General features: G+C 36.6%; 1 protein-coding gene across 3 annotated transcripts in view; it reads right to left on the reverse strand.

The window, feature by feature from the left end:
- Positions 1-14,835, reverse strand: part of PXDN (peroxidasin) — an 80,692-nt gene that overhangs the window by 35,472 nt on the left and 30,385 nt on the right. For 2 of the 3 annotated variants that reach the window (XR_010830587.1, XM_048078575.2), the window contains exons 4-8: positions 11,805-11,876; positions 5,201-5,272; positions 4,671-4,742; positions 3,285-3,454; positions 1,960-2,077 (exon numbers count right to left, since the gene is read on the reverse strand). Coding sequence is in view for 2 of the 3 variants with exons in the window: in XM_048078575.2 (XP_047934532.1) it covers positions 1,960-2,077; positions 3,285-3,454; positions 4,671-4,742; positions 5,201-5,272; positions 11,805-11,876 (504 nt within the window). In the remaining variant the exon portion in view is untranslated. The remainder of the gene's footprint in view (positions 1-1,959; positions 2,078-3,284; positions 3,455-4,670; positions 4,743-5,200; positions 5,273-11,804; positions 11,877-14,835) is intronic. The other variant, XM_048078576.2, reaches the window with a different exon arrangement.

Here is a 14,835-nt window from a genome sequence, read left to right on the forward strand (position 1 = left end):
GGGCCCTTAGTACATGAAAGACATCGAGGCCCTGGAGCGTGTCCAGAGAAGGGCTACAAAGCTGGTGAATGGCCTGGGACACAGGTCCTGTGAGGAGCAGCTGAGAGAACTGGGCTTGTTTAGTCTGGGGAAGAGGAGGCTCAGGGGAGACCTTATTGCTCTCTACAACTACCTGAAAGGGAGTTGTGGGGAGCTGGGGGTCGGCCTCTTCTCACAGGTAACTAGTGACAGGACTAGAGGGAATGGCCTCCAGTTGTGCCAGGGGAGGTTCAGGTTGGAAATTAGGAGATATTTCTTCTGAGAAAGAGCAGTCAGGTATTGGAACAGGTTGCCCAGGGAAGTGGTGGAGTCACCGTCCCTGGGGGTGTTTAAAGAAAGGTTGGACCTGGTGATTAGGGATGTGGTTTAGTGGGTAATATTGGTGGTAGGGGTATGGTTGGACCAGATGATCTTGGAGATCTTTTCCAACCTTAATGATTCTATGATTCTGTGTGATTGCTGATCTACTCAGCATTCAACAATTGCTCAACAGGTTAATGTCTTTTGACTGAAATCTTGCCATATTCAACTACCTTGCAAAGAGTTTTCTCTCATTCTTGCAGCCAGGAAACAAGCCAGAATCAATAATCCCACACCCCAAAGTCAAATTTCCTTTTAAAACTCTTTCATATGTGTATTCCGAATAAGTTTTCTTTGTTTATTATAAAAAGTATATGAGCCAAAGAAAATTTTAATGAAATAATTACACCATCCAAGTTTAAGGCTCTGTTTTTTGCATACTGCATAAATGCTGTACCCTTGCCTCACGCAGGGATCTTACTGAAATCAGCCTAAAGCTACAGAAACAGGACTCTATGTTGTTCCATTCTATCAGTAACTAACAAACTAAAATGGTTCCCTTATTAATATATAATGTGAAAGAATTTGTTTTCCAGATCAAGTCCTCCATTTGTGTAAGAGAATTACTCAGCCAAAGTCTGATTAAGCTGGTGGTAAACTCACAAATCATGTGCCCACTGTAAATTCAGGTCAGTTTTGGGGAGATGACGTGCTGCTGTGTGGCCGGTTCAGCTACGATGTGCGTGGCTGTGCTGGAGCAAGCTGGGATCTGCGTGCTCAGGCAGCCAGGTTGGCTCATCGGCTCCCAACAGACACACATCCCTTATAGACCCTACCCTCCTAAACAACAAGGGGAAACATTCGAGCAGGTTGCCCAATGCACTTGTGCCATCTCCAGCCTTGGTGGTTTTTAAGACCCAAATGATAAAGCCCTGAGCAACCTGGGGTGTTCCTGTAGCTGTCCTTGCCTTGAGCAGAAGGCTGCACTAGAAATCTGCTGAGGTCCCCTCTAACCTGAATTACCCTGAATAATCCTGTGATATAGGCACTTGCCTGCCTTGGGGCAATTGATATCCCCTTTTCTAGGATGAAGCTGCAACTCAGAGGAAAGCTTACTGCTTTGGAGCTGGGGTTCAAGGAAGCCTCTGAAATCTAACTCTTGTCCAGCTGGAGCCCTTTAAAAAAGCAGCTATTGCTCTGCCTCAAAATGTAATATAAACAGACCTACGCAGCATATGCAAACACTAGCTAAGCCCACAAACCACATGTGCGACATGTCCTTGTTGGATTTTCTGGTACTTACACGTAAGTGATTTACAGTTTTACAGTTGTGAGCAACTTTGTATGTATAACTACAGTTGAAAAACTTACCAATAGTATTATATATATGTAGTCATAAATTAGGACTTTCTAAAATCATCAGTTCTTAAGAGTTTAGAATTACTAATAAAACAGATCTGGGCCATTATTACTCCATATACTTCTTTTTATTATAATATGTTTCTGCTGTTACTATTCCATATGTTATCATGTAATGCGTATGGCCATGCACCCAGAAATGTACACACACACAGACAAACATACTTACATTAAGCTTCTCTATTCCTCTTTTAAACTTACTTGTTTCGAAGCCAGATAATTTCTGGTTTAGGATTGCCTTCAGCTCTGCAAGTGAAGTACACTGTATTCCCTGAGGTAACGTCCACATCCTGAGGCTCTGATGTAATTCTTGGCCTCTCTGTATCAAAAATAAAATATATAAGGAATCCTTACTTGTTTCAACACTACTAAAGAGTGGTAAATAAATATTTTTTCTATATACCTTGTAGAAAAATATTTTTCACAAATGTTTTAAGTTAAAATATTTATAAGCTTAATCAGGATTAAACACACTTTTCTTTATGTAAAAGTGACTGCTGCCTTTCTGACCTCCATTGTTTCCTAGGAACTTTTAGCAGACTGGAAATAGACTGTGCAAATTTGTATCAGGTTCTAAAGTAGCTGTTTTATTTATTTGAACAAAGGCTCAATTTGCTTATGAGGAACAAACTTTAAAGCAGCAAGCACAAGTGCCATTTAAAATAACTTCCTCTAGATTAGTATCGCTGCCTAACCTACCTCCTACAGAATAATTTGTCCAGCTTGCTTCCTGCAGTTTCCATATTCAGGCTCCTTAGATGTGCAGAGAGCTGGGAGGATGCCATGTGAATTATTCTTGCACCAAATCCCCTTTTACTATCTTTTCCAAGAACCTTGTAGACACTTATGGTTATAATTCCCCTGATCAGAATTATACCCAACATATAAATAAAAGGTCAATTAGTTATTTTATATCTTCTGAGGCAAATGCCCATTGCATGGTGGAAAACCTGCTTTTTGGATTCGGAAGAGGAGAGGTGCGAGCCCTGGGGTGTCCACTAATCCCACAATGACAGAGGATTTCAGTGCCCGTGTAGGGCACTCCCAATAAGTACAGATGATTGTAAAAGAAATCCAGTGACCTAACCTAACAAAGTCAGCAAGAGTTTTAACAATAAATTCTCTGAAATTAGAAGCAATTATATTTGTTTTCATTCCTTCTTCTCCCTTATGTAAAAGGGAATAAGGGACACCAACAACTTTACCATAATACCAAAGACCCTAGATGACAATCAAATCTGAAATATAAAAAGGAAAAATAAACTTCTTCTGGATAATCACATTTAGTTTCTTAATGACAAACTCCAAACATGTCTATACTTGTTTCAATATAGGCTCAGGGGTAAAAATGACCAATTCTGTAGAAAGAAGACAAAAAACTGGGAAGGAACACAGAGAGAGTTCTGGAAATACACAATATTAACCAGAAGTAGTCAGTGTTACCAAAGAGAACAGAAGAACAAATTCTAATACAGTCTGGGTGTGTTTAACACGTTAAAGAAGTCAGCACGTAGCGGCAAACCCACCACAGTTAAGTTCCTCTGGTGTTATCGTGGCCACTGATCGTCCCTGGATCCTTCGCGGATACTCGCAGGTAGCGGCTGCCTGGGCATTTCCCGACTCAGCGTACGTCTTCAGCAGCTCTGCCAGCCACAGGATTTCACAGTCGCAGTGAAGAGCGTTTGAATCCAAACGCCTGCACGAAACAAGAAGTGGCCGCCACTCCTATTAGCAATCTCGGACTATTTACAGACAGAAGGCAATCTTAAATGCAGTTGGTAGTCACTCGCTTGTATGCATTCTGGCAGTCTTTATTACAAAAGTGCATATAATTTTTATTGCATGGGTAGAACTGTGTTCATCCAAGCAAGCATATGAACAAGATTTCTTTTCTAACTCCACATTCAGTGAAAAAATCTGAACTTATTTAGATGTTGTACAAACCTTCTTAAAATAAGGAACATATACAATTCTCCCCCCATTTTTTTTTTCTTCTTAATACTTATTCATGCAAAAAGTTCAGTTAACTTGACTTTTTTACAACTTCCCATTTTGTTGGTAATGTAACTCAGACAAAGACCCACAGTTTTATTTAAGTGCTAAGCTTAATAAGCTGCTCATTGAGTTCAGTTAGTCAGTAACCTCCTGCAACAGGAGCCTATAACAAGACCCATAAATTCTGTTGACTTTCTTTCTAGTTACTATGTGGGACACTGTGCTTTCTAGTGGAAGGCCCTGTAGGAAAAAAAAATGAGTATGATAATCTGTACCATTAAATATATCTATGTATAAACTGGAAAAAAAGTTGCATGACAAAGTGACTTTAGTGTATATTTGGGGGTAGTTACCTTTTTGATCATTTTGACTAATACATTGACTAATATATTTTCAATATATTATATTATAAATATATAATATATATTATAAATACATATATAAATATATATTATATATTTGTACTGTATAAATATATAAACATAAATATTATGTTATATAATATATTTAAAAAGCAATCAAAAGAAAATATCCAAATAATCAGATACTAAAGGATAGTTGATACAAGGATCAACTAGTAAGACATAGACAAGAGGGTAAAAAGGAAGGAGCTGTTTTGTATATTATTTAGTCTACATAACAAAGTTCTGATAGTGAACAAGACCATACGTCTACAAATAATCTGAAGACAGGAAACAAACAAAAGGAATTAGTCACTAAAGATGGTAGGATATGAAGCAATGGCCTCACTCTATTTAAGTAAACAACTGCAGCACAGTTTAGGAACAATGATTTAATATTTAAAACACTTTCATAATGAAAAGCCTTGTCAAGAAAGATAAACTTTGCAAGATGAGATACAGTATAATTAGATTATTTAAAATTTCTTTAGTTTGATAATAGTTCAATTTACTTACAGTCTCTTCATAGATTCTAAGTGACTAAATGTTCCAGGAATCAAATGAGCTATTCTGTTGTTATGCAAAAATCTGTTAAAAAACACAGAAATATGCATGTAATAATTCAGATTTTGACTTGTACACATTTCATTTATATTATTCTTAAAGTTCTTTCACAGAAAATAATTTTACAATTTTTTTAAAACCTTTCCCAGTAATTCACTGACTATTAATTTTTACCTAATTTCTAATGTATATTTGTTGATCCCTTATGGGAGAAAAGAAGCCATAGAATGATAAAACAACTAAAAAACTAAAATGGAGTTCAAAAGCATTCAAATGAGCAACTCAAAAAAAAAAAGTCATTCTGCTAAGGTAAGCCCAAAAAGATATTCTTGGCAAAAGCTACTTAGCAGTTAAAATTTTTAGCCTAGAAATAATTTACAGGATGATAAGAACATTATTTTCTGATTTTGAACATTTGATTTTATTCAAACAAAGAAGCAAGCTGACTCTTCTGCATCTTACCCCAAGATAAACAAACTTACAGCCTTTCAAGTTTTGGAAGATGGGTAAAGGACTCAGGTTCCAACGTTTCTATTTGATTAAAGTGCAGATACCTGAAAATATGTCAAATAAAAAGAAAAATGCTGAAACAGTTTCCTTAATGAAGGTAACATATTATAAAGCATTTAGCTACTGTTTACATGTTTTACACATCTAAATGATGACCATGATGCAGTGGCTTAACCTTCTTTTGATATCATCTGAACTCTGCACTAGAATATGAAAAATACAGGAAGTGACAAGCAAGAAAGATTTCACACTGCTATATATCGTGTGTGTGTGCATATATACTTGCAAAAAAACTGTCTGATGACCTTTACTTCGGAGATTTTGGAGATACTACTTTGAGCACTCTTGCAAAGTCTGGTTTTCATGACTATGCATCCTTGCATATATGAAAAAAAAAAAAAGAAAAATAGTATTTTAATAGGGAAATGTTACATATTGTTTTAAAGATATTTATAGTTTCCAGTAGAGTAACGTATAAATTGAATATTTCAATAATAAAGAATAAATTGAAAATTTCAAGATGCTGAGAATGCTATGAATCCTGGCATTTAAAGCTACTAGGTCTCTCAACAGCTCAAAAGACAAAAAAATTCACAGCATAAAACCTGAGTCAGTCCTAGACTGATCCCTGCAACTAGTGTACAATTCACCACCACAGCTGTGCTCTGGTTGATGCTCTGTTGATGCTCATGTAAGCTCTTAATATTATACAGCAATAAATACATACAACTATTAATCCCGTAACATTGAAAGAGTTTAATGGAACGGGGTAATCAACCAGATTATTAATCTGCAACTGGTGTGGAAATAGGCTATTCATAAGGACTTCAAAGGCAGGCTCATACCAGTCCTGGCTGTGAGGACTGAGCTGTGTAGGTACCGCACAGCTTTGCAGAGGAGAGAAAAAAAAAGGAATTGATGGAAATGTAAAAATGATTTATAGACTTCAGATCCTTATTATATCCAAATGTATCCTCTTAAAGTTTCCTGTCTGACTGCTACCTCTGACAAATTTGGGAACATCTGGAGAGATCGTATATGTAGAAATCACCACAGGCTGAAGAACGATAAAGCCCATCATTTCAAAACAGAGAGAAAATCTCAGACCACCAAATCTTCTGAAAAATAAATAAATAAATAATCCCACAGCAAAAAAAAGTAGGAAGAAGGCGGCCACGGGAGCTCCCCTGCACTGCTCTGCTCCCTGACCTGAGCCACATGGCTGCCGTGGAGAGCACAGTGTGGGGCCCAGAGGAGATGGCCGTGGATGCTCTCATTCCGGCACGCGCTGGAAGGCGTGTGGGGCGCTGATGCCAGGCACGTGCCTGGCAGTCTCCCAGCTCCCCGCCAGCAGCATGGCCAGAGCACAAGCCAGCAAGTGATGCCAGGCAGCAGTGAATGGGGACCGCAGGAAAAATAAATAAAAAAGCCAATTAAGTGGCACGGATGTGATCGGGCACATTAGAGCACCAAGCCTGCTTACTGCCAGTGCAACATGTGGCCACAGATCATTGTGAGAACAGATTTTGATCCTGCTTGCATAAGGAAGCAAGAAATGCGTAATCATGCTGTTCCTGCCAGTCTTCAGCTCCGTTTTGAAAATACTGGCCAGCTTCATCTAAATTAAAAAGACAGACATCTCAAAGGCAGCTACCTCCTGCAAGTTTCATTCAAATCAACAGTGGAGAGAAGAGCGACCCCATATAGGTCTAGTCCTGCGGAATGGCTGGCGGGACAGGGACAGTGTCTAAGCCTCAAGGCACCGCTCTCCCACCTCCACCGCACCAGCAGCTCACAGCTAGGCAGCAGCAGGAGTTGTGACTTCTCCTAAAGCAGCTTTACTTTTGGATTAAAAGAAATCCAGGCACCATTTCTTCCTGTACAGCAAGCAGGGATTTTTTTTTTTCTTGTTTTAACATAGTTAATTGTCTTTGCATTTTTATCATTCATGTATCTCTTGCATTTATTTGGCACTAACAAGGCGAGATTTGTATGCATGAGTAATACCTCTTACTAGAACAAATAAAGTTGGGGAAAACAGGCACAGTGAAGCATGCAGTACCTTCCCCAGGTCCACAAATCAGAAGCCATATTAGCAAAGACAGAAAAAGAGAAGGCACCTCTCTCAGATTGTTTAAGTGACATATATTTAATTAAACCCAAAGCAACACCTCCTAACTGCTGTTCAGTATTCCAGCTGACAATAAGTAAAGATGTAAAGGATAGCTTTTGTGCCTGAAAACTCATTTTTCCAACCAAATTAATCAGTTTAATTAAAACAATACCTCTGTTACAAACCTTGCCTTGTTTATACCCTCAGATCATCGCAGATACAACTGCAGTAATCCAGGCACTGGAGCACATTGTAACTGTCAACTTTACCTCATCAGAAACCATGCTGACTGCAGTAGCACAAAAATCAAATAATGAAGCCCAGCTAGGGAATGCTCTGAACTGCTTATATGACTAGTTAAGCAGGGCTTTGCAGGTTTTTAAAGGTCTCAGCCTTTTTTGAGGTCTCAGGCTATTTATGAACAGAATAAGGTGTTAAATATGTAGACAACAATTAGCAACAACTGTAACTGCAAAAAAATAGACGCAGAAACTAGACTGCATTATAGGTCATGCATTATAAGTACAATATAAAAAGAATAAAAAATTCCTGTCTGTATGACCTACTCTTAACTCACATTTTATCATTTAGTTTACTTACATTCTTTTCTTGTACGAACCACAGTAACACTTTTTTTTTTTTTTTTCCAATGGATTTTGTTTTTTAATTAATATGAGAATTTCTTGGACTGGAAATTCATCCAAGAGGTAATCATATTCAAGAAATAATCTCACACTGTCACGTCTTTAGAGACATCTTTTATGCTCAGAGTATAACAAGCACTTGAAAAAAAGCAGTATGATGGAATGAATTTGGTATTAAAATACTTTCATACTGCAAATTAAAAGAAAAAGCATGCACGACTAAAGATTTTTGTCTTCCCTTTTTTTTTTTTTTGATTCTGAATTTGTTATCAAGTAGGAAGCAGAAGGAAAGGAAATATTTAAAGAAAAAATAAATAAAAGAAACACCTAGAGGAAGATAAAGATTTGATCAAGTAAGCACAGCACAGATTTTTTTCTTTGTTATCATTAACCTTGGAGGATGAACAGTACATTAAAATTCAATACCAGTAGCATTTCTTTTCTCCCATAGGAGTAAATTTCAGATCCTACCTTCCTTCATAATATTATTGTAGAGGATTACTTTTATCATATATGCCAACTGTTCATTTCCAATAGTATCGCCACTTCTTTGGAAAGTACTTAAAATTCGTTAGTAACATATCAATTATGTTCTAAATATTTAAAGTTTTTTTTTTTTGCCATTTTGTTTATTTGAAAGAGAACGAACAAACAGATTTTCCTGCCCTGCTCAGGCATATGACAAGAATTAACAGCTTAAACCACAAGGACAGAGATTCACATTAGACATTACAATAACGGTATAAAGTACTCAAACAGGATGCTTAAGGAGATTATTGAATCTGTTACTTAAAGACTTTCAAAATAAGGCAAGATTCCAGCCATTTACAATGCTTGACCCCAGCTGATATTACTGTAGAATAATAGAGTTACTGTACTTCACATACCTTCTCTCAAATTTTATTTATTTTATTTTATTTTATTTTATTTTATTTTATTTTATTTTAATTTTAATTTTATTTTTTTTTTATTTTATTGTCTCATTTTCCCTACCATAGGCATTTTAGCAGTACATCAAGACTTTAATCAGGCTCCACTGTGTTAAATCTACATAAAACCTCACGTTTATGCAACAAGCAGGAACTCTTTGTAATATAAAACTTTAAAAGAATCATAGCAGCTTTTGAAAGCTACTGAAAATTGAATTGAAGGAAATACATAAAATAAATAGAAGAAGCTGCATCACGGCATGTAAGATAACATTTTTATATGTTAATTTCCCCAAATATATGTATATATGAATACAATCTGCAGCATAACTCTAGCAACAGCTTACAAAGAACAAAAATAGTATGTTAACGTGAAAGTTAAAAGAAAATGAGAAATTAGTATTCCACTAAGAATAAACGTTTAAATAATTCTGTGAGTATCTGGGACTCCCACTAGGTGAGGACTGCAGAGAAAGCATGTTGTCCCATGAAAATCTCTTAAATGAGAATTGAAAATATAGCAGCAAAGCCAACAAACAAGTACATGCATCTGGGAACAGACTGAACTTAGAGCTCAAATTTGCAATCCAATACCGAAAACTTGTGACCTCCCAAGCCACGTATTTGTGATGTTTCAGGTGGGAATCAGTGGTCTATGCACTAGAGGTCCATGCACTAGTGGTGTACGCATAGAGAGGCAGCTTTGATTTCCTTTCAGGCACCCTGGCTGACTTCAAGCAGCTGCTCCAAAAAATGCAGATTTCCTGCAAGTTTGTGTCATATTTTCCAGACCCAAACATATATCCTGCAGGTTCAGAGGGGTCTAAACTTGTCCTAAGTAATCACTTTTAAACAGATGTCTTTCTCCCTTCACACTCTGCAATGGCTGAAGAGTTAGGTGACGAAATATGTATGGCTCAAGTTCTCAGTGTGTTCAAGCACCTAAAAAAATGCCAAGTGTTCTCAGAATTTATTCTACCACAAGTGAATTTCAAAGTCTGATTCAAAGATCTTATTATCCTGGCAGAAATTTCCGAGGAAAAAGACATTTCTCCTACATCAGCAGCAAAGAATTCTGTCGTGGAGGTTTTAGTGGGATACTGCCAGCAGCAGTATTTGCGGCTGCTTTTCTTTTTCTTCCCTTATACATGCAACAGTCCTCTTAAATCAAACTGTACATACAGTTTCTCTCCAGTATTACTACTGAAGAATGAAAAATGTATATATATATAATAATAAAAAGTGCTTACTGTGCAGTTTAATTTAAAAAAAATCAATGATCAGTTTCATTCTGTTTCATTGGAGCACAGGAAATTACTGTGAAACAACTGTGTTCTCCTGAGATGTGGAGCCACAGCCTCTCCTCTGAGAACTCTGCTGAGCAAGGAAGGAAAAGAGCGTTTGGCTGAGCCAATGCATGCAGGTTGCAAAATGTCTTTTGACATTTTTTGTGCAGGCCACAGTAGCCTGCAACTTGGAAATGTCATGCTGAACAACTGACACAGTCCCAAGGTGAAGTTGGAGAATTTGGGAAGGTGTTGTTTGGTCTTGTGAACACAGTATCTCTCCAAAGATAATGTGATAAAACAGATCTTGTACAGCCGGGACCTATTTACGAGACTCTAACTTTGTTTAAAATTTGATTTTATACAGAGCAACATTGAAGAATTAGTGATTCAATAAATATACCTCAGTGCTTAAAATTCTACACAGAAAACAAGAATTGCTATTAACATGCAACTAAGCCCTACCAGTTGCTGTCAATATGCTGTAGCAATCATTTCTAGAGCAGGAGGAAGAGGAAGAGAAATGTGTTAAGGGAACAAATGACATTTATATATGTTTTATAATCATCATTTTTGTTTTGTGCAGATGCTCTTCCTTCAAAAGGCATCTACTGCCTTCTAAAATGAGCTTCCATGATTTGTACACCATCTGAAGTATCATTTTACACACTATATCCACTAATGTCTTCTAGAGGTTTACACTAAGAAGGAAACTGGTTCATACCGTAGTAGAAGAGATTTTCAGCCCCCAAAATTCATGTGCTACAAGACTCATCTAGAATTGTTATTTGGCAGTCAGGTTCTGAAATAGTGATGCATTTCTGTCTCCTTCTGTTTTCCTAAACATTACCATCATGCATACTAATACTTTCTGTTTATAAAACAAAACATAGTTAAACCTAACAGAACCGATACAGTCAGTTTTTGTCGTGCTACTGACTGCATTTTCATTTTCAGCAAAGATTCATCTTCAGTCATTATAGAGGAAAAAGTGTAAGACTAATCAATCTTTCTAGAAGACAAAGATTACTGCAACAACTGCATTACAAACAATAAACTTTCTTACTTTTTAAACATCTGTATATGGCAATCATTAACGTGTATCAATAATAGCAAGGTCTTAATTTTAAAATCTCTTATTGTTTATAAAATATAATGATACTGAGATAAACTTCGATAAACCAATTCAGCTTTAGTTAGACTAAAAAACAAAGTAACTGCTGTAGTCAAAGGAATTGCAATATTATAAAACCTACAGAAATGAAATCAAAATCTTTCTCTAAGCAATACACATTAGATTTCAACTTCTTCCACAATTGTGCTGTTTCTTTGTCAAAGCTATTTCTTAACATATAGGGACACAGGGAATGCAATAAATAAATAAATAAATAAAAAATAAATAAAAGACAAACACAGAAATGAGGAATTTGACACAGAGATCAATTTTGTTTTTCCACATGCAGATGATTACGGGGCTCTCTGACTAACAACCCATTGAGGGCAGACATGCAAAGCATGCAGGCAGGATGTACGGATCAGAACGTGCACTTTTCCTCTGCAGGGGAACCATGGAGATGACAGCACAGAAGAGAAAAGGCACTTACAGTTGTTCTAGAGAGGCAAGTCCTTTAAATGCTTGCCTGTCAATTGACTGGATTTCATTCTTGTACAAATAGCTGAAACAAGAAACAATCAGTAATATTAGTACACAAACAAGAGCTATATGAAGGTGGAAAGAAGAATTAAGTTGACACATGAAGACAGTTTTTCCACTACATATTAGGAAAAAAAATACAAAACAAAAACTAAACACATACACATAAAAATACTTTGTCCTTGAGAATTCATCCCAAATGTTTGCCAGGAAAAACAAAAGTCTGGGGCCTTGTAGGCTGTCACCCAGATGGTCTTTGGCTTCCCAGTTCTCACTGTTATTACTCACTGCTTCTTTGCCCCTCAGTTTCTTGATAGGCTTGCCAAAAGTCAAAATAAATTAAATTTAATGGGGCAGAATTGCATCAGGCTGCCTTTTCCAGAACACACCAGGGATGCCACTGGCCTCTTGTTTTCTTTAAAACATTTCATCTGAGTACTGGTACAAATATTCATATTATGTTGGAATTTGTCTTTTGACTCGATTTAGAGAACAGTGAGAATTTCGATAACTCCATCTGTGTCACCTTTTGAATAATTACAAAAGAAAAAAAGTACAAGTCAGAAGATTGCTATTGCATCAATAAAACAGGATTGCATATTTATTTTATCACTTATAAAAGATGGACTTTAGGTTGTCATTGATAATATAAACAGAATAAACATATGCAGAGTACCAGTATGTTCACAAATGATGTCCATAATTTTTCCACAGAAAAAGTCCGCTGGTTCTGGATGGATCAGTGTATGTGCTGATGTTCATTAAGCTTTTAACATTAAGGACAGACGGTTTAGCGAAAGTGTGTTTGAGAAAAATCACACAGTTTAGCTGATAACTGCATTTTCTGCATGGGGAGTTTCTGCCACTCTCTTTTTGTGTTAGGTTAGGAACAGGTTCTCAGTAAGAACTTTCTCACAATTATTTGACAAATGGTTTGAAATTCAGTTAATTAGGCATGGATGTCTATGAAAAAGGGATGATGAGACTTGGTACCACAAATGGCTTTATTAGCTTTATTAGTAGTGTGTCTGGCTTTTCTATTGTTAAAGCTTTTGGTTACTTATTGGAAACACTGCAAACGTCTTTGGAACTAGATGATCTTTAAGGTCCCTTCCAACCCAAGTTATTCTATGATTAAAGCAACAGATAAAATACTTGCCCTGCTGGAGCCGGTGGCACTTTTACACTGACTTGAAGGCCAACACTTTACAACAGGCCTTAACAAGAAATAAAGTTGTAGGCATCTGATGGTACCTCAAGACAACTTTGGGGGACAATATAGTGTCTTTCTCTTGAGTCTAAAGTTTTCCACTTGACAAGATCTGAACACAATAATAAATCAATAGTCCTCAAGAGTTCAAGAGTTCTCAATTACCATAGACATGCATCTGAACAAAAAAAGTACAGCTTCTCAATGACAGAATAACTATCAAGCAAAAAAATTGTGAGGTTTTAAAAATGTCCAAAAGTCAGAACAAATTAAACCAGAAAAAATAATACCATCAACTGAAATGCCTATAAAAATTAGGAAATCATTTGAAAAGAAAGAGAATAAGTATATCAGACTTATTTTGGATGTGGGATTAGTTTTTATTCTATCTGGAAAAAAAAAAAAAACAGAAAAACAAAACCAAAAAAAATCTTTCATACCCTTTCATTCAAATGTGTGTTTAGATTACTGTGAGATTTACGAACTCATTTAAGGGTCAGTAATATTGCATAGTCATTATGATTTTGTATCTCTTTAATTTTCCTGTCTATACAATATTAAATTCCTACCTTTTTCTTCAGTGAGTATTTTAAATACACCATTTCTTCTCACTCCTTAGAAAATTTCAATGACTGAACAGCCAAAGTGCTATTTACCATTCTTAATACACCCTGTCTAGCAGTTTGGAAATTCCTTATTCCTCTGAGTCCTAAACTTCTGATCAGAAACAGGAACCAGACTGATTTTAGATGCCTTGACATCTAAAGGCATCTTGACATTTGCATTTTTTTGCATTTGACAAATTTTATTCAAGAAATAGAATGAATCTGACCCCCCCCCAAAAAAAAAGAAAAAAAAAACACAAAGTTTTATTAGAATCACTGCTGCAATTTTTATTTATTTTTTCTGGAGACCAAGTAAGGCAGAGTGAAGAACAAAGGTCAGTTAGTGAAAGACTGGAATAATGACTTTGCAGTTTTTCAGACATTTACCACCATACTGTCGGGAACTTTTTTGTCCACATTTGGAGCTCTTACCAAGCCCTACTGGTGGGACTTTATTCAGGATTCAGCTTTAAACTACAATTTTTTTCCATGTTGATCAGAAAACCCTCAAATGCAGGACAGTCAACTGACCTCAGTCCAGCATGTCCCTCAACCACAGAGAAACCTCAGCAACCCCAAAACTACAAAAAAAAAAGTATGTATGTCCTGTGACATATGATAACCACACTTTCATTTAGTTGAATAGAAAAAGTACATGACCGTGACAGCAAAAATGGCAGAAGGCACAGAAGTACACGTGATGTAATGTGATTTTGGGAAGGGTGAGGTAAGCGAATCTGCAGTTTGACAAACCTACAATGTATCTTCTGTTTTGCACTGTTGCTTCATTCACCAAATGCAAAACAAATCTTGCTGCATGTTCCCTCTTGGTATTTCCAAAACTGATGTGTTCCATACAGTCTCGATTCCCATTTACTATTTGCGTAGTGTCACTTCGTCATGTCTGATTTCTGACCTTTCCATTTTTTATTAAATGAACATGCCACAACAGTGTTGCCAAAATAGTTTTTATTCTCCATTTTTATTTTTGAAACTGTCCCCCATGATATCCTTATCTCTAAATTGGAGAGACATGGACTTGACGGATGGACCACTATGTGGGTAAGGAATTGGCTGGATGTCAAGTCAAAGAGTTGTGGTCAACAGCTTAGTGTCCAGGTGGAGATCAGTGAGGAGTGGTGTTCCTCACGGGTTAGTGCTGGGAC

The sequence above is a fragment of the Anser cygnoides genome, chromosome 3 (assembly GCF_040182565.1).
Source record: "Anser cygnoides isolate HZ-2024a breed goose chromosome 3, Taihu_goose_T2T_genome, whole genome shotgun sequence".
NCBI lineage: Eukaryota > Metazoa > Chordata > Aves > Anseriformes > Anatidae > Anser > Anser cygnoides.